The sequence below is a fragment of the Caloenas nicobarica genome, chromosome 19, assembly GCF_036013445.1.
Source record: "Caloenas nicobarica isolate bCalNic1 chromosome 19, bCalNic1.hap1, whole genome shotgun sequence".
NCBI classification, from domain to species: Eukaryota; Metazoa; Chordata; class Aves; order Columbiformes; family Columbidae; genus Caloenas; species Caloenas nicobarica.
In genome coordinates, this window is record NC_088263.1 from 6,750,616 (window position 1) to 6,777,040 (window position 26,425).

At 48.3% G+C, this 26,425-nt stretch overlaps 3 protein-coding genes across 4 annotated transcripts in view; 1 reads left to right on the forward strand and 2 right to left on the reverse strand.

The window, feature by feature from the left end:
* LOC135996387 (torsin-1A-like) overlaps window positions 1–762 on the reverse strand; it is a 37,769-nt gene extending 37,007 nt beyond the window's left edge. The window contains exon 1 of one of the 2 annotated variants that reach the window (XM_065648293.1): window positions 523–762. In XM_065648293.1, coding sequence (XP_065504365.1) covers window positions 523–724 — 202 coding nt within the window. In that variant the 5' untranslated portion in view covers window positions 725–762. The remainder of the gene's footprint in view (window positions 1–522) is intronic. The other variant, XM_065648294.1, reaches the window with a different exon arrangement.
* A 484-nt stretch (window positions 763–1,246) lies between these two features.
* On the reverse strand, window positions 1,247–6,765 carry C19H9orf78 (chromosome 19 C9orf78 homolog). Its single transcript, XM_065648578.1, has 9 exons — window positions 6,634–6,765; window positions 5,671–5,730; window positions 4,965–5,016; window positions 4,687–4,757; window positions 4,413–4,490; window positions 3,764–3,961; window positions 3,348–3,484; window positions 2,498–2,596; window positions 1,247–2,118 (listed from the first exon to the last, which is right to left on the reverse strand). The coding sequence occupies exons 1-9, from the start codon at window positions 6,714–6,716 to the stop codon at window positions 2,027–2,029; spliced, it is 870 nt and encodes a 289-aa protein (XP_065504650.1). The 5' UTR covers window positions 6,717–6,765; the 3' UTR covers window positions 1,247–2,026.
* Window positions 6,766–7,353: 588 nt separating this feature from the next.
* USP20 (ubiquitin specific peptidase 20) lies at window positions 7,354–24,870 on the forward strand. Its single transcript, XM_065648299.1, has 25 exons — window positions 7,354–7,430; window positions 8,376–8,414; window positions 9,966–10,079; window positions 10,459–10,512; window positions 11,186–11,248; window positions 11,397–11,522; window positions 12,105–12,201; window positions 12,382–12,451; window positions 13,040–13,153; window positions 13,811–13,889; window positions 15,114–15,555; window positions 16,465–16,602; window positions 17,829–17,941; window positions 18,389–18,561; window positions 19,043–19,137; window positions 19,403–19,436; window positions 19,846–19,891; window positions 20,163–20,343; window positions 20,807–20,933; window positions 21,035–21,204; window positions 21,475–21,556; window positions 21,826–21,934; window positions 22,296–22,398; window positions 22,634–22,705; window positions 23,190–24,870. The coding sequence occupies exons 3-25, from the start codon at window positions 9,999–10,001 to the stop codon at window positions 23,348–23,350; spliced, it is 2,730 nt and encodes a 909-aa protein (XP_065504371.1). The 5' UTR covers window positions 7,354–7,430; window positions 8,376–8,414; window positions 9,966–9,998; the 3' UTR covers window positions 23,351–24,870.
* The last annotated feature ends 1,555 nt before the right edge of the window (window positions 24,871–26,425 follow it).

Consider the following 26,425-nt stretch of genomic DNA (forward strand, 5'->3'; position numbering starts at 1 on the left):
CAGTCTGGATCAAGGCCCACAGAGACAAACTAAATTCAGATTTTGTTGTGCAACAACAGACAGATAAAAGTTCTCACGCCATATCAGGCAGACTCAGCCACACAATAGAGCCTCACTTAAGCAGAAAAGGAAGCAAAGGAGTTGGTATTTCCAAAGGTTCCCCAGTGTCACTATGCTGACAAGCGTCACACGAGCACAGCCCACGGCTCGGGGTGATCCCGCGGGGGTTGGCGATGGGCGGCTTTTCTCTTTGTCTGCTCACACATCGGCTGTACAGAACCTGACCATTGGGGCGGGCTGAAGGAGTTTATCCATAATCTATTCTGTGTGGCTACAAGGACTCCCAAAGAAGAGACTACACAGAAACCATCTATAAGGGAAAATTCTACATATTAAAAACAGGGAACTAGACCGCTGTGCTTTGAATTCACAAATACAGGTGACCAGGACACCCTCAGCCCACCTCAGCTCCCAACACCCCCTCAGCCCCAAACATCCCCTCAGCCCGCCCAGGCCCCGCACCGGCGGCGACGCGCTGGTCCTGCCGCTGAAGGCAGCACTCCCTGAAGTAGCAGTAGAGCCGCGGGTAGGAGATGATGCCGGTAAGGGCCGAAGCGGCTGCGCCTGCGATCGCCAGCCCCACGCTGATGGGCTCCACGGCGCCCGCCGGCCTGAGGAGCGGCAGCAGCGGCAGCAGCGCCAGGGCCGCCCGCAGCAGCTTCATGGCCCGCCTGGCCCCGCCGCTTCGCCGCCGCTTCCGCTCCGCGAACGCCGCTTCCGCCGCCGCCATCTTGGGTGCGGGCAGAGGCGGGGCTGGCGCTGACGGCGGCCGCCATGTTGGGTGGGCGCCCGCAGCTGTAATTGGGTAAATGGCGGCCTCGCGTGGCGGAGTTGATCAAACATCAAAACCGCAGCGATAACGCTGGAACTTGGATTAGCAGAGCCGTGTTTGCAGGTGGAGATGCCAGCCCAGACCTGCACGGGGGCACAGCCCCCGAAACAAACTCACAGTTACCTGGCCTGGAGATTTTTCCCTTTTTCTGGAAAAAAAAAAAAAAAAAAAAAATCCCTAAACTAAAATCCCTGAAAACTAAAAAGGCTATCCCACCGCCTTGGGAGTTTCCACTCACAAGTGACAGGACACAGACACCTACACAGCTACAGGACACCCTGGCCATCGTTACCACCAGCACCCAGAAACCATCAGTGTGGATCCCTGAAGAAAAAATGCCATTTATGATCACTGAAAAATGCTTTTATTATTTTCAAATCTTTCCTTCAAGTTCCCACACGTCCCACCTCCCGGGAAGACCCGGCTGACACCACCTGCGGGGGCTCCGGCCTCCTCACCAGCTGTTGAAATTGAGATTTTCCTCCAATTCATCAGCTACAACCTGATCTAATTTTCTTCTTCACAGCTAAAATAAACTGCAGCAAACTGGTACAGAAATAAGTCTACAGGGAGAAAAGATACAAAATCCCCGGCACCAGGCACAGCCAACACTTACTATTTATTCCAGAGCAGTTACAAGCCAGGCTGAGGAGCAACACGCTGCTGCAGCACCTCGGCCTGACACACTCTGCACAGCAAAAGCCCTTAGGAACAAACTACAAGTCTCTTACAAAGTTATATTAAAGCAAAACAGCTTTAAACTTTTCCTTTAATATTTACAAGGCAAACAGCACTGCTGCTTTTAAAGGATCATTTTTTTCATATTTTTGAAGAGGGTGAAAGAATCTGTAAAAGCAAGTTTGTTTTCTCACTAAAAAAAAATGCCAAACGTGAAAGGTCACGTTCCTATAAAAGAAGTTTTATAATTGAAAATAAGTTATATGTAAGATTTTACCAACCAAAGAGTTCACAATCACCTGCAAACTGATTCACGACAGGATCACAAGAAAAGCTTTGTAGGTGACACCAGCACGTGAAGGCCGTGACTCTCCTCAACTCCATTTCACATCATTGACACAAAATCCTTTAACAGTGGAAACTATAAACGATGGCAAAGACTTCAGTCCGCGTTCATCAGTATCGTCTGTTCATCTTCTTGAATTTCTCATAGTGATAATCATCTGTTGCTTTTTCATTGAGCGGACGTTTGCGATTTGGAGGAGACCCTTCAAAAGAAAGAGAAGGAAATATCATTTCCTTGTCCTTTCACAGATGATACTTCCTTAACTCCTCCACCATGTCCCTCACACAGCCCCGTGCTATGGGAAAGGTTATTGCTTTAGCTGTCAAGTGGTCCCCAACTCGCAGCCTTTGCTGTTGCAGCTTTCGTCCTTGGCCATCTCTGAAGACATCACCCATCCAGAGGGCTTCAGGTGTGACCTACTAAGGGTACATCAACTGCAACAGCCTCTCACAGACTTAGATTTCCCCACTATCTCAGGGCACCCAGAGAAGAGGAGGTAAGAAGAGCTCAATCATTTCTCTGTGCAAGACCCCCGAAGAGTTTCAGCGTCTCTCCTTATGACATTGTGATGAGGAACTTACGCTCAGGTTCTGGCCTCTCTGTGTCCCCCACTCTCAGTGGACGGGGCTTTGGCTCTTCTTTGTTCCTTCGCACTGGTGCGTTTAGCTCCTCATGATAAACTGAAAGAAGGAAAACATCGGATAAGGAATATTACCTGGCACAATGTTATTCAGACAGACATATTGCTATAGCACTTGCTGTGACTGATCTTCAGCAGAAACAACAGAACCTCAGAACGAATATTCTTGTAATTGATTTCTATGGATAATCAATATATGCAAGATACAGCACATTTCAGTAGCACCATTTCTTCAGAAGTGGCCTAAAGACTCTATTTCCTTCAGAACACACAAACCTGACTCCAAATCTCCCCTGTAAGCACAGTCAGACACAGCAGGCAGCTCTTTCCCTCCAGATGGCTGCACTACCAGAGGCTTTCCTGGAAATTAATCCCCATCTCCTGCCTAGTAAGGTCTGTGTTTGCTTCTCCACCTGTCTGCTTTGGCAGCTTACGAAATGGATTCTCTTAATTATAAACCACCATTTAGAATCGCAGATGAGGCAGCATTTCCAGCACACGCTCAAGACACGATTTAAAGAAAAAGTCTTGAAATTTATGAGGCGGTGTCAGCGGGGAGTTCAACAGCAGAAAGTTAAGCCATGAGTAACACATCCCTCTCCTTGCTGATGGATGGAAGACAAAGACTGAGCCAGATGGGGTCTGTATGAGCATCTCAGAAAAAGGAATCAGACGTGATCATGCTGATACCAGAACTAATTTCTCCTGCATCAAACTCTGTCCCAACTGACTGCTTTTCTTCAGCAGAGGAGAGAGTCCCACCTGGGTCAGGAAAGCTACGCGAGACTTACATCTATTGTGCTGGACGTAGTTAACAGCCATGTTGGTGGGAACAAAGGAAGTTTCGCTGTCTTTCTTTTTGTTCTGCTGCTCTGCCAGCAGCTTGGCCTTGGCCTCTTCAGTTGAGATGATGTTTTTTATTTTTGCACTAGAAGAAAAACAAATTTTAAAAAATACTCATTCCTATTTAAAGAGGGTAGTAGGCATAAAAGTGCTAAGTGGTTGGATTTTGGGGATAGTAATAGGACTGCTACGGTATTTGGTGTGGTTTTTGAGAGAGAAGGCACTGCTATAGAAACAGGTGCTTTGTTTCCAAGGCAAGAGTCAAACCAGGGCTGTATAATCCAGCCACACCGCTGCTCAGCCAATTAACGGTTGCTCATCCTGGCAATTGAGGCCATAACCAACGCATCTGTGAACCACGTACTCAATTCCCAGGTCCACTTCAGGAATGCCGCTCAGCATCTGGTTGGACAGCATCTCCTCAGTCTTCTTGGCAGAGGAGACACGGATGTTCTCTGGCAGCTCATACAGGGAGTCCTCAGCATTCTTAAGCTTCACCTTCTGCTCCTCATTCTCCACAATTCCCTTTCTCTTCTTCAGCTCAGTCTCAATGTACTTCATCCTAAAGAGCAGCACATGAGGGACACACAGTATTTAATTCTGTTTTCTCTGTCCCAGCACTGCTGTGCACAGCTGCATCACTGTCCTGATAGCTTGGACAGAGGAAAGAATCATCTCTCCAAAACAACTCAGCTAACATCACTTGCAAGTAGCAATTGTCCAAGAAATTATCAGATCCTCCAAGCTCTTTCACAACCAGGAGGGAAGGTTCCCTCTGGTATTTAAAGCCACCACACTGGTTGACTGATTGGCACCTCCCACCTTTGTCCATGAAAAAGCCTTTAAGTTTGGCAGCCAGAAAGTGAAAGAGCAAGTAGAGGTTCAGTCAGAACTGGGAAGATGTTCTGGGACTATTCAATATCCAAGACAGAAGAATAAACAAGTAAATAAATAAATTGTAAGGGGACACCCAACTCCAAATTCAACACCACAGAAAACGCAGCACAACTTACATGTCAGCATCTTCATCCCGCCTGTTGGTTTCAGCTGAGAAGGAAGTTCCCAAGTTTAGGTCTTCCTCTTCATTAATCCTAAATGGAAGCCACAATGTTTACAGTTTTGCCTTTTTTTTTTTTTTTTAACTAATTTGACATGGTAAGGTAACAGTAACTAGCCAAGCTGCATTATGTTAAGCTCTTCAAAGCAATGCAACATCTATTTACTTCATTACAAGCTGCCAATTGATACTAAAGCAGGGAGAGACCTTCAGAGCTCACGTGCACCCACCTGTCCTTGCCTCTTTCTTTCAGCTTCTTCATGTCCACCATTCCCCCAGATTTCATCTTAAATGGGTCATCCTGTAAAATAAGAAATAATGAAAAACCCTGAAGCTTCCTTCCAATGCTAGTCTTCAAAATCTCAACAAAACCACAGAAAACATTTAAGTATTGAGCTGGGACACCAGTCCTACCCCAGGCCAGACTCGCGGTGATCAGCTGGACCACAGTGATGTTTTCACATCGTTACATCTTAGCACCAAGGTGATCAAAGTGTCGAGCACTTACCACAAGTGTTGCTTCTTCTTGCACCTTCTCTCCCACAAGCAGAGCTACAGCACTAGTCAAGCACATAAAGAAAGTTAATTAAGTGGAAGAAGACATATTACCAATAATGCTGCATTTCTTTATCCTTCTCTAAATCTATTACGGCAGATGATCTCACACACTGTATTTACACTAAATTGTCAATCGTCCTAATCCCTCCATGTGGGTAGAGGAACTGTTACCATTTTGGGGAGTTAAGGCAGATTTTAGTGCCTTACAGCGAGTCACCAAAATAAGGACCCAAGTTCATTACTGGTGCACGTTTCAAATAGCTCATCAGCTAATGAATGGCACTAGATGAGAGGGGAGAGGGAAATTAGGATGGAGGAGGTGTGCAAGTGTCCAATTTAAACCATGTGCACAGTACACAAGCAATTCGGTGAAAATACATTTCATAATAAATCCCAACCCTCATCTTTTTCTTCCAGGCTGGGTCACAGAACAGACTTTGCTCGCCGTGAGCTGACACTGTGCCTGTCCCTAACTCCCCTTATTTTCCATCCTCAGGCTGTAACACAGAAACTCTTCTATCAAGAACATGTTTTTGGTACTATTCGACATGTAATGGTTTCTGCTGCAATGAGGTACATGACAAGAGAGAAATTTATGGTCACATTACACCATTGGACACAACCCAACTTCACTCTTTTGGTGCTCCATCCCTTACCTCACCCCATTGGGTCGCTTTCTGAGGCTCTGAACTTCTTTGGCTTCCTCAAGTTTTAACCTGAAGAAAAATTACTTGACTTAGTACTTGATGCTTTGGTTTGAATTAATTAACTTAATTTGATTTTCTGCAGTTAAGACGGAATCTTCTAGCCTTAAAGTTCTTCATAGCAGGGTCCACATTTCTGGTTACAGATTAGATAGATATTTTCTGGTTTACTATATTTAAGTAATTCCATTTATTTAAGCAATCAGCAAAAAGCACATGGCATCTGCTGGACATGTCCCTTGAACTTGTCGTTTGGGTTGCTAATTAACAGGAGTTAATGCAGGGCACCTTTACTCCTTCAGCAACTGACCATAACTACTAAAACAACACAGTCACATCTCAGAAGGGGGAACTAACGAAGCCCTCAAGTTGCAGCAAAATTAGCAGCAGCTCTCAGGTGGATATAACGATAGGTCGGGGCATGAGCGACTCAGAGGAAAGTTTGTGACAAGTTTAAACATCCAGTCCCTCTGTACAGACAGACAGACATTCTGGATTTCTTTGGATATTTATACATTTCCTAATTAAGCCCGTCTTTCGCTATATACCATTAATTACACATCATACACTATTTTGCTGAGATGAAACAATATCAAGAGAGACCACGGGGCTGCGGCGGAACTCGGCGGGGGTGACGTCACGCGGGAGACACCGTGACGTCACGCGGGAGACACCGTGACGTCAGAAGGTGCGACGCGCCGCAATCACACATCGGAGCGCGACACGGCGATGTGACGTGACGCAACGCTGCAGCACCACAGCGGTACGTGGCGATACAACGACATGACACGACGGCGCGACGCCAGCGGACTAACGCAGACCCGGGTCCCGTCAGCGACCACCGCAGGGCCGGGCGCGCCCGTACGCCCCGGGACCGATGGGCCCAGCCGGGCTCTCCAGCGGCTCCCGACCCACCTGACCTCCTCAGCGACCTGCTCGTCCTCCTCGTCCTCCTCGTCGTCCTCCCTCCGCCGCCGGAAGGCCTTCTTGGCCGGCATGGCGCCGGCTGCCGCGCTCCGCCACGCTGCCCCCCCCCACAGCAACCTTGCGCCGGGCGCGTCGCGCGGCGATGACGCCACAGCCCCGCGACGAAGCCGGGCGGCGCCGTTCGTCCGCCAGCACCGCGGCCGGGCAGGCGCCGTGGGCCCCGCTCGTCCCGGCCTTCGGTCCGCCGGCGGGGCTGAGAGCCCCGGTGCCCTGAATCATCGTTACCGATGCGACCCCGTGTAAGCGACGGGGGTCGCTGTGTTCACGGCAGCCCCGGCCGAGCAGCCTCCACCGCCCGCGGGTGTCTCAGAGTCACCACAGAGAAAAGGTGCCGTGGGCAGCGCCTGTCACACACCCGTGTTTGAAAACCCGCCCCGTCACGCAGGACACGGCTGCACCGCACCGAGCGGCTGCCAGACCCCGCCGTGCCCGGGCCACCGGCCGCCGTGTCGCCGCCGCCGCGGCTCGCCCCTCCAGAAGCCCCCGCTGTGCCTGCGGGCTGCGCCCCGGCCGCTCGGGTAACGGCCTCCCCGGGGCCCGCCCCGGCCCTGCCTCCGCCCCGCCCCGCCCCGGCCCGCCCCTCCCCGCCGCTCCGCCGCCGCCTCCCCGCGCTGCTCGGGGCGCCGCGGCCCTTCCCCCGCGCCGGGCCGCAGGGCGCGGCCTACGCGGCGCCCGGCCTGAGGCGCAACCGCGGCGGGGGCGGCGGCGCCCCGAGCATCCCGCAGGTGAGAGGGGGCGGCGGGGCCCGGGGCGGCGGGGCCCGGGGCGGTTGGGCCTCGGGCCGGGGCTCGGCACGGCCGCTCCGCCGCGTCGGGCCGGGGATGATGCAGCAGCAGCAGCGGGCGGGGGGCACACCGGGCCGGCTCCCCCCGGCGTCCCGCGGTGCCCGGGGTTTTTTCGGGGCGACAGCGGCTCCTGCGACCCGCAGAGTGGGAGCTGCGGGGCGGCCGGTGGCTCGTCCTGCCCGAATCCGGCTGCGTGGGGGGATATTTTTGTTCAACTTCACTCACTCTTGGCAGATGTGGCATCTGTTGGGAGACAACTTGTATCTTGGGGGTCTGCTGTGCCTGAGGAGCGATGTGGCAGGGCAAAGGGGGAGTTCCCGAAGGTGTTTTTCTTTTAAAAGCTAAATCTGTAGGTGTGCCACTAGTGAGCCAGTAAGAAATCTATGTTAAAACCTGGTCTCTGTTGCCTGTTCTACATAAAACACCTGGCTTTCCAATACGTGATGCGGTACATCCAGCTAACAGTCAGAAGCGCCTGGTTTCTGGTTCTTGTCAGTAAGCCAGTTAGTAAATATTTCTTTCTTCAGTATCTCAAGTATAAAATGTTGCTAATAACAGCTTCAGACACTCCTCTATCTTGGTGGGTTATGGAAGATGAGCAAGCAGACCTGCTAGTTGTTTTGTGGATGAACAGTGCAAAGATTTATTTTATTTGTACAAACAGTTACTCTGCAGACCGTGAATCTACGTGTATCAGAAATTCCTGACAGCTGGCTCTAGCTCTGGTACAAGACCACACACTTGTTCTAAGCAAAAAACAAACCCAAAGAAATGCATTCCTGTAGAAGGCAGAGACACGGGGTTTGGCAGCAGTTTAAGCAACTGAAAGTAGGTTGCAGTTACCGTGGAATTGTTTTGACATGTTCGTGTTCTGTTCTTCCACAGCGGTGCGTGAGAAAGACAGGCCGAAGGACTTGTTCTAAGGTAACTTTTTTTCCCATCGTACATGGCACATTTATAGAATCACCATTAAGCTTTCTGGGAGTGCTTTTATTAAATTCCTCGTTTCCTGAGCAGCATCTGCGAGCCGTGTGCGCCAGCTAGAGCTCTTAGGGCAGATTCGTGGGAAGGCTGGGATTGAATATTGAACCTTTTCTGATGCGTTCAGTCGGGGCGGAGAGGTGAAAATGAGCTTTTCCTGGTTTTGTTCAAAAAGGGAAGCCCTAGGTGGGAAGATCAGCATTTCAGTGCCGGAAAGCTGAAAGGCATGGTTTTAATTTTGAGTAGAGGGGTGGTTCCGTGGAATGCACTAAAACCGTCCACATCCACAAGACTGTACTTAAGTGTGCTCCAAAACCGGTTGCCAGTTAGCTTAAGCAGGTGCAGATAAAGGGAGTTAATTTTAAAACAATATTTTGTTCATTAGGTTTCCTGGGAAACTTCTGCTGGGAAAGGAATAAGAAATCAGGGAAGGTTAACTGGCAAACAAGGCATTGATACTTTTTTTTTTTTAATTGGACCAGCTGATGCATTTGGGAAAAGGGGTCGGTTTTGAGGGAGGAACTGGGAGCCTGAAAGTGTCCCAGTTTTACACGTTAGTCGAAGATACTGCGCTCTTGTCACTCGTCTTTTAAATCAGCATATGTTACATGGGACTATTTTGCATCTCGGTGAAGCTGCATGAAAATGCTCAGTTGTTTGTTAAGCATCTCTTCACAGGTTCTGAGATCCTGGTTACAACCACTGTTGTGTTTTCTAGCATGCAAATATGATTCCTTCCCCCTCCCGTTTTGCTTTGCTCTTCCAGCTCAGTTTATTCAGTTCCAAAGAGTGCTGGAAAAACATAAAATTACCCTTGCGGTTTGTCTTCTGCCAAAGCAAGGTGCTAGGCAAGCTTTTCAGCTCCCAAGATAAGTGTTGCTGATATAGCTTATTTGTTTGTCCTTTTTTTTTTTTTTTTTTTTTTAAATCTCTCCCCACTGTCAGTGATTCAGACAAGATAACACTGGGAGTTCTTTCAAATGTCCTCAAAAGGTGAAAACAACAGACTTTAGCAATGATGCTGCTGGAGTTCTTAACATGAAGTTCATCAGAATTTTCCACTTTTTTTGCAGTGATGTGGGCTTTTCATATCTGCTTCGTTTCCAGCCAATAGTAATATTTTGGATCCTGGTCTGTGTTGTTAGTATCACTTGTCTTCTTTTTTCTTTAACAGTCACAAGTGATGTTACTTACTTAAACCATGCTTAAGAAACAGAAACTCTTTTAATCTTTTTCTAGCTACATGTCACTGAGACGTTTGAAGTCTTCCATTGTGTTCCTTGCTTACTAATGAGACCACAATGCAGCCACTCAGCAGTGGGTCAGAACCGAGCCAGCTAATGCCACTGGCTCCACATTTAGATTTCACTTGATCTCTTTGATCCTCTAAGGTGGATATTGTAATCTCTAATATACAAAACACGCTCATTTATCTTCTTAACAATCTGTGAGAGCAAACCAGACATGCAGCTGAAAGGAACTATCTTGTCCTAGGAGAATACCCCCGGCAGGTGAGCGTTGGTGAAAATGGGGGATACAAGAGACATCTGTCCTCACCTGGATTCCATCGGAGAGGTGACCAGGGATGATCTGCTGCTCAAATCCAAGGTACGGGCTGTTCTGGTTGTCAGCCCTTTCCATTTTAGCTGTTGTGCATGGGTTTGCATGTTTGTTTTTCCAAGAAAATGGTGCCTGTCTCCATAGAGGAGAGGCAGAAACTCCTCTTCCACTGCTGATGGACCCTGCACTGGCCATCGTCGATCCCATCTGATCTATTTCTCACTGTCATTTTATCCTGCTCAAACGTGTCACTTATCTAAAACGCTGCAAAGCGTGTATTTAATTGGCAGTGTGGTATTAAAAAATGAAATACCGTGAGCTGCAGGTTGGCGAGGCCTGTTTTACAGAGACGTTTCCCACTCTTGGAGGACTAAGTTACTGAAAAACCAAACAAGCAAACCAACCTTCTTTTATCATGAATATGCAGGGAACTTGCCAGTCTTGTGGAGCTGTGGGACCAAATCTCTGGGCTTGTCTTCAGGTAAAAATGGCTTGCTATTTGTGTGCATGATATGGTGGGACTTCTCTTTAATATATATTAAAAAAAAGAGTGGGAAGCAAAGAGGGGGTTCACAGTAGAACTACCTACTGTGTTTTGATGGATACCAAGGAAAGGACTCCGTAGATTAAATGCTAACGCTGACAGAATATGTTAAGCTGTAACAGTTCGCTCCTTGGAGGTGATTCCTTTGGTAGGCCCAAAAGGAACGAATAAAATTCCCGGCATTGACTGTTGGCTGGTCCGGCCTCTGCTGGCACCTGGGCAGGGAGGCTGCACGTGTGGGACCTCAGAAGAGGTTTCCCAGGGCAGCGAGGCACAGAGGAATGACAAGGGACACGCGGGCGGGCCGGGGCAGTTTATTTTTACACTTGAATGCCCAGACACTTTGAGACTGCTCCGATGAGCTGCTCATTGGAGCAATTGCCTTAAAATGGGGCCTTTATGTGGGTGCAAATCTGGTTCCAGGTTTTCTTTCTTAAATCAAGCAATTCCCATTTTCCCTCTTATTCTGGGCCCTGAATAAAAAGCAGGTTAGAAAACTGGCAAGATCAATTCTGAAGTTGCAGCTGCTGGTGGGACTGGAGTTGCAGAGATTTTTGTGAAGGGTCCAATTTGTTGTGCCCATTTTACCTTTGTTCTTTTCCCTCACTAGGTCGGTTGTCCCTATGTTGGCTGTGGGGAGTCCTTTGCTGACCACAGCACACTTCATGCACAGGTGAGGTTTTCTCTGTTGTCCATCTTAACACAGACAGACTTGGATTTTCCCCCTTACCTGATCCTCCTCCACCCCGTTGCGGTAGTTCGGTGCTTCAGTTTGAGCCAGCTGTCAAATGAGATTCGTTATTTCACCTTTTAATTGTTAGGCCAAAAAGCACAACCTGACGGTGAATCTGACGACGTTCCGCGTCTGGTGTTACGCTTGTGAAAAGGAGGTGTTCCTGGAGCAGCGGCTGGCAGTGCACGCACCGCCAGTGAAGTTCGCGGAGCCGGTAGGTCTGTGTTGCAGCGTGGCAGGGTTGAACGCTTGGCAGGGCTTTTGTTTTCCTGTTGCAAAATCAGCCAAGCGGTTCCGCTGTTGTCCAGGCTTTTGTTGTGAAAGGAACTCTTTCACTGAAAGGGGCTGCTGGTAGTCAGAGGAGCAACAGTTTTGTCTTATAGGCTCTCCCAGCAAGAAGACTTCCAGACAACTTGAATATCCATTTTGACTTATTTTTAATGTTTTCTAGCTTCTTCCGTGGGGTTTCTCTTTCTGGGGGGAACCTCAGCAGCTGTCACACCTTCATTTTCAGTGCTTGCCCCATGGAAATTTTAGCTGTCAGACCAGAAACACGTTTACTTGTGACACTGCTGCATATTCCTGGTGCCACTCGGACCATGGGCACTGGAAGCAGCAATGGTACTATTTCCACTCTGTCCTTGCCTTAGTGAGAAGGGTAGACAGTGCAACCGGTTCTCTCTCCAGAGTGCTTTCTTTAAAGGCCGCCTCGATTTATGTGTAAGACAATCTCTCTCACAACTCATCTTTTAAAGCAGGCCTGTCACCGATGCTTATTTCTCTGTCTTGAATCCAGGATTCTCCATTGCCTGCTCACCCTTTGAAAGCTGTTCCAATTGCCGTGGCTGATGAAGGCGAATCTGAATCCGAGGATGATGATTTGAAACCAAGAGGTAACTCCGCGAGTTGGTGAAAGGGCTGCCAGGGTAACTCTGCGAGCTGTAGAACCTGCACGGAGAGGTTCCCAGGAGCAGAGACTGCCTAGAAAGGGCTGAATTCCCTCTCCTTTGGGGAGGAATATAGAAAACGGCACTTCTGGAAAGTGTTTCATGCCTGTCTTGTTTGTGCTTTAGGCCTTACTGGAATGAAAAATCTTGGGAACTCCTGCTACATGAATGCAGCGCTTCAGGCTCTCTCTAACTGGTAGGCACTAGGGCCTTTCAGTAGAGTCTTTACTGGACTTCACTAAATATCAAAAGTGGTGCCTCTGGCCTGAGAGCTTCGTAGTCTTGCAAAGAGACATTGGCCAGACCAGGTGCAGAAAAAATTTAGTGTTTGTTCAGGGCAACAGAAATTTTACAGCAGGAAACTGAATGAATAGCCAGCTTGTGGCCACATAGAAGACTCGTGTTTAGATGAGCGCTGGAAGTAAAACTTCATCATTTCTATTGTGACGGAAATGTATTTATTGCATGGGAAGGCATGTCACATCTCTTCTATTCTCCCCAGTGATATCCTTCTGACAACCCATATCCTAAAATATTCTCTAGACATCCTGCTGAGAACTAATTCCAGGGTCTCTTCTCTGCACTGGGAAGAGATTCAGATCTGCCTTTTTCATTTGTTTCAAGTTAGGAATCAATTCTCCATTTGGAATCACTTCTGCCCTCGATTTAAAACCAGTATCTTAAGCATGCTTTCAAAAGGCACGCATTTATGTTTTGGTAAACCCTTAAATAGAAGCAGAGGAGAAATTTCTATGCTCTAAATTTTTCTCTTTTTTTCTTGTAGCCCACCTCTCACACAGTTTTTTCTGGAATGTGGTGGACTGGTCCGTACAGATAAGAAACCAGCACTGTGCAAAAGTTACCAGAAGTTGGTGTCTGAGGTTTGGCATAAGAAACGGTGAGTGGTCACCCTCTAATCTGATCTGGACAGGTTCCATACTTAGGTTAGTTCTGAAGTCTGCAAAGAGGAAATTTAATCTTCAGAGATCTGTGCATCACCTAAGGCAGTCGGTTCAAACTCAGGAATCTAAACGGCATTGCGTATTTGTTTTATGTTAGTTGTTAACAAGGGGTAAATAAGATACAGAGCAAAAATGAACAGTGTCTTTCTGGAAGAGAAGGCAGTGGCCTTTAAAGCAATATAATGTCATTTTATATTGGTTTTGGTTTACCTCATTTACTGGGTGGCCAGCCCACCCAGATTTTGAGACAGACATGGTGCTGCAAAATCAAACCAACTAACAAATTGCAAAACCCTGCTCTGGAAAGAATCACTTGAGACAATTCAAAGCGTGGACAGAGCTTTAAGTTACATGTGCTCTAGGGAAGATTCTCTCTGGAAGGACAGACTGAAAGGCCTGCAAGATGTTTTCTGTCTCTTAATTTGTATGTCATCCAGCTAGTAGAGAAATACATGCCCAGGCTTTGCAGGTGCATAATCGTTATATCTTTTCTCTTCTTTAACTGGTTACCACACCCTGTTCTGTTGCTTATTAGACAAATTGGCTCCAGGCCTGATAGGCAAACTTCTTCTTTGTTGTTCGTATCTCAACAGCCCGAGTTACGTTGTTCCAAGCAGTCTATCCCATGGAATTAAACTCGTCAACCCCATGTTCCGAGGTTATGCACAGCAGGTGAGGCCTCAACAAAAACACACATCATTCCAGAGATAATGGGATTGTTCTGTGTCGGTATTAGTGATCGGAGAGAGCACTGGGGTGGGATTGAGGAGACCTGGGTTCTCTCCCAGGCTCTGTCTCCGGCTTGGTGGTACCAAACCGATGCATTTTCCTCTGTCAGCTGAAATGATGATGGTCACCTCCTTTATAAAGGGCTTTGAGATCTATTGATACGTGCTGTATGAGAGTTAGGTGTTATTTATTCATGTCAGAGCTGGGAAACCTGGATACATCTGTTCCAAAAACATTAAATAGATGAGTGTTCTATATTCTTTTCTGGGGATTTACAGCAAACTAAAACTTATTTAAAGATACTATCTTTTTTTCTTTGAAGTTTTTTTTCAGCCTATCTCATGTGTTAACTATTTAGAATAAAATGTAAATGTCAAAACTATTATTAGAAAATTTACAAAAGAAGTGATGGTAGGACAGTACATCTAAACTGTGATACTGAGAGGAAGTCAAAACAGAGGATAAAAATAATGATTAATGAAACAACTTTTATATTTATCTTTGATGTGAAGTACGTTGGATTGGAAAACTCTCAGCTGTAAAGAGATAAAGTTGAAAAGAAGACAGGGCAGGCTAAAAGCCAAACTTCCATAAAATAACAGAAACATCATAATTAACTTTCTGGAGTTGTCAAAATACCAAGTTGCTTTCCAGCAGGTCCTTTGAAGCCAACGTAGCAGCTCTTTTACCACGTATTATACATGTAGGAGCTTGCACCTTGACTGTATAGTCTCTGGTTTCTGGTTCCATTCCCTATTTATTAAAGATTTTAATCTTCCCTATTTGAGAGATTGCCATAAGCAGAAGTCAGTGTCCATGAAATCTGTCTAGTGGATAACAGTCTGTTCTGTACAGCCTGCTGTCTTCATTAGGCTTCTCATCGTCTCTCACCTCTTATCAGTGGTAAACCCTTGATAAATAAGCTTGTGGTTTGCCTGCAGCTGCTTTCTGGCTTCTCAGTGTCTTTCAGCTGAAGATGTTCAGATAAAAATTGGGCCTTTTATCATTTAGGAGTTATAAAACATTTACCTTCGCTTTAGCAGGGTCTCCTGTGTTGCCAAGGTACCTGACCTTTGTGGGCAGCACTGCGAGGCTGCGAGTGGAGCCATCTCTTCTTTTGCCCCGTTTCTGGGTGGATACTATCAGGGAGTTACTCCTGTTTTTCAGGACACTCAGGAGTTCCTGCGGTGCCTGATGGATCAGCTTCACGAAGAACTGAAGGAACCAGTTGTTGCAGAGACGAGAGATTTGGATACGAGTGACCAAGATGACAAGCGAGAGGGTGACCGAAGTCCCTCGGAGGACGAGTTCCTCTCCTGTGACTCCAGCAGTGACAGGGGCGAAGGAGACGGGCAGAGCCGGACCACAGCAAGCACAGGCAGCGGCTCCCTGGCAGAGACAGAGTTGTTGATCCAGGATGAAGCAGGGAGAGGGATCTCCGAGAAAGAGAGGATGAAGGACAGAAAGTTCTCCTGTGGCCATCGGCGCAGCAACTCGGAGCAGGTGGATGAGGATGCAGATGTTGACACCACCATGATGCCGGTTGATGGCAGAGCCTCCCCCGAGATGCTCCCAGCTCCCCGTCCTGCCAGCCCTTGCAGGACACCAGGTATAAACCTCTTCCAGTCATGTTATTTGTGAGAAGACATTCTCATCCTTCACAGTGGTGTTGTGCACTGGCAAACAACACATAATGTGACTGTTCTTTCTATGAGTTTCAAGAGATTTTGCATCCAAGACTTTCTTCCGTGTCCCTGGCAGTGGTTCTGCCTTTGTGTGCAATTGCTCCTGTAAGAAACCAGAATGTGTGAGCCACAGAGCTGCTCAGCCAGGCTAAACCGCTACGGAGCTGAGTAAAGATTACATCATGAAGGCAGCGATAGCTGCCCTGCCAAACCCGCAAACACTGCATTTATGCCTCTTCCTAATTGAAGGGAAAGGTTTTATATGTGTACATTGCTTTATCTCATAGACTGACCTGGGGAAATAGCTGTGGAAGTTTATATTTGTTAACAAATAAATGTGGGCCTGGTAGAGAGAACAGGGACATGCACAATTTGTGCATTTCTGTGTCTAAGGGAAAAGAAAAGAGCAGCAGTTAAGATGTAGGTGTGGAGTCACCTCAAACTGAACATATCCGATCTTTCAACACTTCTTTATGTAAGAGTCTTACTGTGCCAACTGGCACTGAAGGCAGCAATGCTCTTTGTGTGGATGAGCGATACAGGAGCAAGCTGTAAAACCCAATTAGTCATAAGTGTGAAAAAATGATGCGTTGGGTTGGTGTGTGTTGTTGGGGTTTTTTTAAATATAATTATTAGCTGTTCAGTACACTCTTATCCATGCACTGAGCTGTATCTGCCAGCGTGTACAAGTAGGACAGTTAATAGATACTGAACTGTGCATATTGGGAAAGATGCTGGAACGCAGAGCTGGGCTGACATTGACCGCAGCAGCATTGCCTTTTGTAACTGGGATTTTCACCAGTGCCTTTCTGCCTCTCTGTTTTCCCAAACAGAACCTGACAACGATGCCTACGTGCGCTGCTCCTCACGCCCCTGCAGTCCAGTCCACCATGAAATGCACTCCAAGCTCTCCAGCAGCCCTCCTCGCTCCAGCCCCGCCAGGCTCGGACCTTCCTACGTCCTCAAGAAAGGTAGTGCCAAGGGTGCGTGCTGGGAGCAGTGGGAAGTGCGTAGAGGAGCACAAGAGAGAAGGAATTTGTCATGATTCCTGATAAACAGTTGTAAGAAGTGCTGATTCCCCTGGACATCAGTGCTTTCTAAAATAGCACTAGGCAAAGAATACAGTAAACCTGCAGGTAAAGTCAAGCTCTAGGCACAACTGATGTTCTAGTATGTCCTAATATTGGAGCCTTAAATGATTTCCACGTGTGCATCTTCACGCTGTGTTTGTTATTAATAAAATGGCTGTGAAGTGCCAGGCACAAGCTCTGTCCCTGTAGTGGAGCGTGGAGATGTGTAAACATTTGCCTGCCAGACTTGCATTTCATAGTGTGTGGGCCAAAGAACTGTAAGATGATGTTACCAAGCGAGAGCTTCCTGCCTCTTAGACATTTTGGGCTCACAATAACAGAATTAAGGCTGCAGATGTCAGTCCAGTGCTGGGAGCATTGTGAGGCTTCAGAGCAGAGCCAGGCTTCTGTTGTTATCAAACTGGGCTCTTCATCCCAGCAAACTGCAAAATGAAATCCCTCAGTGTTACGTAGCCTGCAAACACAATGGCATGTGCTTGTACCGCTGTCCCTACAGCTGCTCAATAATGACATTCTTTCCTCAACCGCGTCCCAGCCCCTTGGCTGAGGTCAGCACAGCCACAGATGTTCTGGCCGGATAAAAAGCTCTCTGTCTCCATGCACGTGTGCGTGGGGAGAGGGTTTGTTATTAAACAGAACTGTGTGTTTGGCCAGTCCCTGCTGTGAAGAATCCTCTCCAGTGCAAGACACTTGGGGGACACATGGTAAATGTCAGAGGGGAAAAAAAAACTGGACAAAAGTACACAGGCAGGTGAGGGGGGAGAGGAAGCATAAAGCTTAGTGGAAAATGTTGCAAGACCTCAGAAAAGCAAGGACTGTCCATGGCAGGGCCAGACTTCTGAATGTGTAGTAAGAGGTTGGAGATGGGATTTCCAGTGAGGCAATTTCTGCCTGCAGAGAGCTAGCATGTTGGTGTTGGTTCAGTTTGCTACCTCCCACTTTCTTGTGCCACCCAGAGCTGCACTGTCAGCTTAGAATGGGCTCCAGTGTCTCACCGGCATGAAAGTGGCTTGTTCTGCATTCTTCTTGTGTGGCTGCGTGATTCTACTGAGACGGGACGCTAGGAAGGAGCTGCTATGTGATGGGCTTCCCTGTCTGTCTTTCAGCTCAGGTGCAGGCTTCTGGGAAAAAGAAGAAGGAACTTCGCTATCGCAGTGTGATTTCTGACATCTTCGACGGCTCCATTCTCAGCCTGGTGCAGTGCCTCACCTGCGACAGAGTGAGTCTTCTGGCGGCTGTCGGTCAAAGAGCACGGTCTTCTGACTCCTAGATCTCGTAGGAAATGGTGCTCCTATTTTCAAACGCTGTGGGACGCAGTAGCCCTGCTAAAATGACGATAGGTGGATGGTGAGGGAGATGTGAGAAACCCGCCTGCCAAGAAGTTGTATTTCTCTGCAGGGTTCTGTTTACTTATCTGTGTTACTGAGTTGACCTGGCAATGTCACATTCACATTAGAAAACAGATTCCAGTGCTACAAAACCCATGACAAAAGTCATCCTGCGGACAGCAGTAAAGAGTAATTAGCCCAGAGTGAGTTGCTCTTGCTGCCAGCTCAGGTTTCCAGCTTAGACAAAATCCAAGCAGTGCTAAAAGGTGCTGAAGGTCGGGTCCCAGCTCCATTACACACACAGGAAACTCAGACCTCTTCCTCTTGGATATTTCCAGGTTTCTACGACAGTGGAGACATTCCAGGACCTGTCGCTCCCGATCCCAGGGAAGGAGGACTTGGCCAAACTGCACTCCGCCATCTACCAAAACGTGCCAGCCAAGACAGGGGCATGTGGGGACAACTACGCCTCGCAGGGCTGGATTGCTTTCATCATGGAGTACATCCGCAGGTGGGTTCCCTGGGCGGGATCTCTTTTTCCAGGGGTTTGCTGGGCAGTGCTGGGAGGCAGCTGTCCCGAACCAGCGGTGTTGACAGCAGAACGTTAATTGTAACCATTCCCTGGACGACAGTCAGTGGTACCTCGCAGATCTCTGAACCTTTTCATGTCAACCAGTTCCTACTGTTCCTCTCATTCTGTCATACACCTTGAGATCTCTTGTGCAGCTGATAACCCCTCACTTCTGCCTTTAGCTCAGTCTTGCCCTCTAGAGCAAATTAATTCTTAGTGTAGTTTTCCAAATCATCTCCAGTTTGAGCAGTCACAGTAGGAACATCAGCTGAGAGAAATCCTGCTTTACCTGCTTCTCTGGGATGTGTGATGAGCTTAGGACCTACAGCTAAAAGGAAAGCCATCATCCATTTGGGGATTTGCATGCCAAAGCATCTAGCTATTATTTTATGTGTAACTCTAAATCCCCTCTCCTGTGCAGATTTGTGGTGTCCTGTATCCCTAGCTGGTTTTGGGGTCCTGTTGTGACGCTGGAGGATTGCCTTGCTGCCTTTTTTGCAGCCGATGAGTTGAAGGGTGAGTTTTCTTCAGTGGGGTCTGACAGCACAAAACAAGGAAAACCACATAGAAGGGTATTTCACATGCAGTTTGGAGGTGGATTACATCTCCTGGAAATCCTGTGTCAGTCTTTCACTTAGAGACTGGCAGTAGTGAAAGTTGGCAGTTCAGCATCTCTGAGCAGGAGCGAGTTTCCCACCTGCTCAGGGGTGCTGCTTTTTCATTATGAATCTGGGTTGTGTGCTCTGAGTAACTGCATAATGACTGTTCTCTTCATCTACAGGGGACAACATGTACAGCTGTGAACGATGTAAAAAGTAAGTTTGCATTCTCTGTATTGTGTTGCATTTCTGGAATTTTATTTTCCTAGACTGCTGTCAAACATTTTGCTGTGCCCTCTGCCTGGACATTTCTTCTGCTGAGTAGCAAGTAAAATCTGCCCTGCCTTTAACATTACAGTTCTGGTCTTGAGAGTCACTGATCGCAGATGGGAAAAGTGCTGGGTTTGGGGGGACAAGAACAGGGATGTGCTTGGCAGTAATGGAACTGTTGAAGAAGAGACATCACAAACTGCTCATGCCATGCTTCATTTGGGAACGATGCTGCAAAGAGCCTGAATTTATTGCTGCTGGAATTCAGGATTTGTCTTAGATTTCAAAGCAAGCAGGACCCCTTTTGGCATCCCTTTGCTTTAGAGATTTCTCACAGTTTCTTTTTCTCTCTCAGACTGCGGAATGGAGTAAAGTACTGCAAAGTCCTCCGGCTGCCAGAGGTGAGTAAAAGCACCTTGTTTCCTAGTTTTCTTTCAGCAGCCACTGAGGAGGTCAGGAGGCTAGAGTTAGAACAGAAAGAGCAGTCTGGTGTGGTGTCAAAGTCCTGTATCTAGACCAGAAGAGCCTTTCCCATCCTAAATGGATGAGCCAGCAGGATTCATGGCTAACAGGCGAAGAACTTTTGCAAAGATCTGGCAATGAGATGTGCTGTTTAATCAGAATACCCATGGCAAAACTGCACTTTGGTGTTCTCTGTCTTTGATCTTTCAGATTCTTTGCATCCACTTGAAACGATTCCGACACGAGGTGATGTATTCCTTCAAGATCAACAGCCACGTCTCCTTCCCCTTGGAAGGGCTGGATCTGCGACCTTTCCTGGCCAAGGAGTGTGTCTCCCAGATCACCACCTACGATCTCCTGTCCGTCATCTGTCACCACGGCACAGCAGGCAGTAAGTGCTTGTGTGAGCACAGGCAGAGGTGAGCAGGAGTGAGACGAGCAGGAGCAAAGCCAAGTGTGTTTCTAGGACCAGTCAACCCCTCTTCTGGGGTAAAGCGCAGTGTAAGACCTGCCCCCTCCATTCCCAGGCTTGCTCAGCCTCCACCCTTTGAAAAGTGAACCCAGCAGATTCAGACAGATCCCCTGATCCCCTGCAGCAGTTTCAGCCTCACCACAGGGTTGGCTCAAACCCTCTCCCGATGTTCAGTCTCACTGAGAAGCCCTTTCCAAGGAAGGCAAATCAGGGTGGCAGTGCCAGGCTCCCAGCTCCTGCAAATCTTGCCTGAACAGGAATTATGAGTTGGTTTTTTTTGGTCTCTCTCCGTTCAGACAATCCTGTTTGTGCTGCTGATGTTATCCCAGGCCTCCCCCTCTCTGCGCTCCCAATCCCAGCAGCGCTGCATGTTCTGTTACAGGTGGGCACTACATCGCCTACTGCCAGAATGTCATCAACGGCCAGTGGTACGAGTTTGATGACCAGTATGTCACTGAAGTCCACGAGACCGTGGTACAGAATGCAGAAGCCTACGTCTTGTTCTACAGGTGATGCTGCAGTCCCTTGCTGGCTGCACAATACCTAGAAATGTGTTTGGAAAACTAAGTTTTCGGGAATTGCTTATTCTCTCTTCCTTTCCCTGCTAAAGGAAAAGCAGCGAAGAGGCCGTGCGAGAGCGTCAGAAAGTTGTGTCCCTTGCCAGCATGAAGGAGCACAGTTTACTGCAGTTCTACATCTCTCGAGAGTGGCTCAATAAATTCAACACCTTTGCCGAGCCCGGTCCCATCACCAATCACACCTTTCTGTGCGCCCACGGAGGTGAGGCGGGGTCTGGGAACGGATCTGTCATGCTGGGGAGCCCTTGCATTTATAAATCACCAATTGGAAATGAAGCACTTGATTAGAAATCAAGGCTGCAAATTGAGAAACCCCCACAATTAATGAACTCTTGACTGTTTTCCATTAGCAGAGGAAGCAGGTTCTGGAATCTTGAGTTTTCAGCAAGGAAGATCTGCCCTTATTTATTTGTGTCTTTACCCAGCAATAATGAGTTCCCTGATTAACTCTCTCTCTTCCTTTCCTCCGCAGGGATCCCTCCTAACAAGTACCACTACATCGACGACCTGGTTGTGATTCTGCCCCAGAACGTGTGGGAATATCTCTACAACAGGTGAATATGGCCTCTTCGTTCTTCTTCCCAAAGAGTTCTGGTTTTTCTTTCATACCCTGGGCAGTGATGGAGACATAATCCCTTCCCAGGGCACCTTGAAGACACACAGGACTTGGTGCAGACTGGCAAAGACAAGTATTTGGTAGAGCCTCCTAATCTAAACCAAAATGAGCAATATCAGTGCATTGTCCCAGGGCAATATTGTAGGATTTGGGGCTGGGAGGCATTTCAATTCTGAAATTCTCCATTCCCTCCATTTCTGTGCCCAGGTTTGGGGGCGGCCCTGCTGTGAACCATCTGTACGTGTGCTCCATTTGCCAAGTGGAGATCGAAGCACTGGCCAAACGCAGGAGAATCGAAATCGACACCTTCATCAAGGTTTGTACTGGAAGCATCTCGCAGCAACGGCAAAGGGCGGAGGTGGGAGATGGAAACCTGTCACAGACAGGGGAAAACTCTTGCCCCTGTTTTCCAGAACGTGATCTGCAGCATGGCCAGGAGGTTGATCGGGGGTTCCAGGGGCAGCTGGAACACGATAACACGTGCACGGCTGCACACACACCAAGTCTGAAACCATCCTGATCTCTTGCCTGCTCTACTGAGCAGGAACAGGTTGGGAGGAAGGTGGTAGAATTATAAGGCCTTCCTCTGAAGAGCAGCAAGGCTGCCTTACAGTTAACAGAAGGGGCTCCTCCTGATCTAAATCCCTCCTGCATGTGTCTGTTCTCTGCTCTCCCAGCTGAACAAGGCATTCCAGGCAGAGGAGTCTCCAAGCGTCATCTACTGTATCAGCATGCAGTGGTTCCGGGAGTGGGAAGCCTTTGTCAAGGGGAAGGATAACGGTAAGAAGCCCGAGACCAGGTGTCTGTCGGGGGTGAGAGGTAGAATGGAAACAAGTCTGGTTGGTGCAGCTCCCCAGTGAGCGCCTGACTGGTGTGACTGGAGGCTGAGCGGAGTTCAGACACCAGCGAGACGGCCTGCGGGGCAGGGCAGAAATAACAAGAGACCTACTTGGGAAACAAGCAGAATCTGGTGGCGATCAGAATGGTTTTTGACATGTTTGCTCTCCTCTGACAGAGCCTCCTGGACCAATTGACAATAGCAAGATTGCGCTCACAAAAGCAGGTGGCCACGTGCAAGTGAAGCAGGGTAAGGCTTGTGCTCGCTGTCCTGTCGTGTCCCTAAAAGGTGGAGGAGAACGTTCCCCTGGCTCTGGCTGTCTATAGCGAAGCGGTCACAGAGACACGGTGTTGCAGAGGGTGACAGTTCTCTGCACACCCCCATGCTGGCTGCCCTGATGAGCCATCTCTGTTCTCCACTAGCAGCTCCAGTGTGACCAGCGTGCTGATATGACTTGTTACCGTGAAGCCTGTGGTCCCCCTGGCCCCTTCCACCGTCCCCTCTGCCCAGCAGTGTGGCTTTGATCTTGTGTTGCTCTTGACTTGGTCTTTACTCAGCATCTGCTGGAGCCCAGCTTCTTAAATAACATTCCGTGTGCTGTCCTCACTGGGCTCTGCTGCCAAGCCGATAAAGATCGCATCTGTATCCCAGTTGTCTCCCAAAACAGCCCTTCCTGTGTTCCTCCATGTAACTTTTCTGGCAAAGTTCTGATTCCTGCTGTTGTCCCTTCCAGGTGCTGACTACGGGCAGATTTCTGAGGAGACGTGGATTTATTTAAGCACGCTATATGGAGGGGGCCCAGAGATTGCGATCAGACAGAACGTGGCCCAGGTCCAAGAACTGGAAAGCCTACACGGGGAGCAGAAGATTGAAGCGGAGACACGGGCTGTGTGAGCTGTGTGGGACAGGGCAGGGAAGGGAATGGCACAGAGATCCGTGTGGGGATGGAAGGCTGGGGAAGCCTGAGGAGTCAAACCTCATCCGTTGTCTGGTACTTGCAGGTGGGTGCAGCTCCCACCACCAGTTCTGGGGACGGCGGGTTCCTCCACTCACCTTTCACGGGGCTATGGAGACAGGGGTGGTGCTGGGCGAGACTGGGAGAAAAGCAGCTTCTCCGTAACTCACCTCGGGATGCTGCTGTGGTGGGAACCTGCAGCCCGACTTCACCAGGACACGGTTTGACCCGAGCCCTCTTCCTTTGGTTGGGTTACAAAGAGCCAGCACTCCCAGCTCGCCCCCAGTGAACCGAGTCTCTGCTCCTTTGCAGGTCTTGCTGTTGGCACTTTTAAACTCATGTATAAAGATAAAGAAACGTTGTTTATGTTTCCAGCGGGCAGTGTTGCAGCGTGAGGAACCTGTTATTTAAAGCTGACTAAGCCACAAGGTCTCCCAGTAGTTTTGCGCTGGTGGGGCACAGCTGTCACAACTTCCTAGTTTTGCTCTTTACCTAATTCTTGCAAATTCAGTTGCAATCAGCTAAGAAATTTTGAAAGAGGCCGTTTCTTTCTTCCCTAGTCCCTAAAGCCACACCTTCACAGTCTTGCAGATTTTTTTAATTTCTCCTTGTATCTGATTTCATCCGTTCAAAGCTGGAAGATGAATCCTTCTTCCCAGCGGCTTCCCACTCTTCCCACTAAAGCTTTGTAGCTCTGGGTGTTTGGCTCCCAGGGGGGGTCACACCAGCAGCTCATGCTCAGAGCTGTTAATGAGCAGGATTCATTAGAGCGGACACAGGACTGTGCAGACTTGAGGACTCCTGGTTCATAACCCCATTCAAAGGGTGTGCGAAGGCCGAGGAGGAGCCTGGTTCTTCACCCAGAGCCTGGGCAGGGTGTTAATTCTGTGCTGGGGCAGAGGCTGAGCTGAGCCAGCCCCAAGCTGCAGAAGCAGCTTTTTAGGAATGAGCTGCTTTCTGCAAACAAGAACCCCACTATGTGCTGAGGTCATTCCACCTTCTCAACACAGATGTCATTTGTGTACGTGGTGGCTCGTTTAATGAAGAGAAGTTACTTGCTCCCCAATCTGCTGCTAACGCAGCCAAGGAGCAGCTAAGAGAGGAATGAAGACAAAAAAGGCTAAAACACTACTTTTCACATCAGGGCTATCCTTAAAAGCTCTTTGTTCATCTCATAAGCCAGAAAGAAAATAGTAAAATCTTTGCAAGTGTTTCCCTGCAATTTATTGGAAGCAGAGCAAGGCAGAGGTGGCCTCTCATGGGCTGGGGAACCAAACTGTGTTCATGGTGCTGGAACCTGAGTGATTCCACAGCTTTGAGTCTGGCCTTGGTACCAGGGACCTCCTGAGCACCGCATGCAGGAGAGAAGGAGGAGCAGCTGCTCTTTCACTTAGAACGTAAGAAAGGGTGTTGGAAAGAAAAACGTGGCCTTCAGATTTTTTTTTTTTTTTTTTTTTTTTAGACCAAACGTTTGCTGCAAACAGCAATTTCTTCTTTAGAAAAGTATCTGTAAATGGATCAGCATGTTAATTTTACTATCCTGTTTATTGGATGCTTGTAAATACCCAGCCAGGCCTGAGGGGAGGTCAGAGAATGAGCCACTGTTGGGGTTTCTCATTGTCTTAAGCTTTATTAGCCGCTGCAGAGCCCGTAGGCTGCATGTCTGTGTTGTCTGTGCCGTTCCAAGGATGCTGTACAGATTGTTTAAGAACACTCCTGTGCTTCAGTGTCATACTTTGCGCTGAAAATGTGTTACAATAAATACATGTGCATTCAAGCAGCTGCGTGACTTGGTGCCTGCCATGTGTGGCCAGAGGGTCTGACAGCTTCCGGGGGCTTATGGTGTTAAGAAAAAATATTTAAAAGGTTGGAAAAAGTTAAGGAATCCAAAGTTCCTGCTGCCAAGAGCCCTTGTGGTGGCAGATCCTGCTGAGCAGCAGTGAGCTGGGGTAGCTCAGGTCCCCTAAACCAAACTGTGCTTGATCAGAGGAGGGCGCCTGCGCCTTTCAGTCTGTGCTTAAATAGACTTTCATGTTTCATTTACCCAATTCAGCCGAGTTTGTCTCAGAAAGGCTGAGATGCCTGGACACATGTGCTGTTTGTGGCCATCCTTGCTCTGAAAGTAACTTGCAAGGGAAGGAGCTGAAGTTTCATTGAGCTGTTCTGGATTTCCAGACGAGAGCTTTCTGCCAGGCTGTTGTGTGGCCAAAGATGTTGTCCCCCATATAACATAATCCGCTTCCCGGGTAACACGAGAGATCAGCTTCACTCCCGAGGCCCCAGGAGCTCGAGTTGGGTTAACAAGAACATGCAGCTTGTTCTTTAGCAACTTGAAGCCAACCGTCAAAACTTGCATCTCTCAAACAAACGCTGTCACCCCAGCAACTGCAGAACAGCACGAAACGATCCAGGACACACCAACAAACGCCCTCCCTGAGGGAGGAGATTATTCAGTGTCTAGACAAACAGCTCTGGCAAAGCCTGAGTTGTACTCGTTGTTACCCTCTGTCCGTTAAAGCACTCAAAGCTCAGTTCTGCATCTGTAATTTATTTGAAGTCCAACGGCACCCGTGCCTTTCTCAGACTCGTGCAGCTATGGTGTGTTAATCAAGATCGGGTCCAACCGCTAACCCAACGCTGTCACCAAACCACGTCCCTAAGAACCTCACCTACGAGACTTTCAAACCCCTCCAGGGATGGCGGCTCCACCACTGCCCTGGGCAGCCTGTTCCAATGCCAAGTCTTCCACTACAGCAGCACATTCGCTGTGGGTGTTGCAAGGTACAACTCCACTACAGGAAATATCTTCCCCAAGCTCCAGTTCCTACTGAAGTGGGAAAAAAACCACCCAGCCTTCCCAAGCACACCAATGGCTCCAACCACAACTGCGCATTTTTCTTTTCTCCTCAGATGAACAAATTAAAAACACAACCACTTCAGTCGCTCTTCAGTGCCGTCTGGAAAAGTTGAAGTTTGATAAAATTGTGTCTTGAAGTGACCTGATGGGAACCAGC

Coding starts and splice junctions, on each gene's coding strand:
- C19H9orf78 (XM_065648578.1), bottom strand. CDS start 6,716: ATGCCGGCCAAGAAGGCCTTCCGGCGGCGGAGGGAGGACGACGAGGAG. Junction 5,731..6,633: donor CAGGTCGCTGAGGAGGTCAG/GTGGGTCGGGAG, acceptor ATTTTTCTTCAG/GTTAAAACTTGAGGAAGCCA. Junction 3,962..4,412: donor CGGGATGAAGATGCTGACAT/GTAAGTTGTGCT, acceptor GCTGCTCTTTAG/GATGAAGTACATTGAGACTG.
- USP20 (XM_065648299.1), top strand. CDS start 9,999: ATGGGGGATACAAGAGACATCTGTCCTCACCTGGATTCCATCGGAGAG. Junction 11,523..12,104: donor CAGTGAAGTTCGCGGAGCCG/GTAGGTCTGTGT, acceptor TCTTGAATCCAG/GATTCTCCATTGCCTGCTCA. Junction 19,138..19,402: donor TGCAGCCGATGAGTTGAAGG/GTGAGTTTTCTT, acceptor CTTCATCTACAG/GGGACAACATGTACAGCTGT.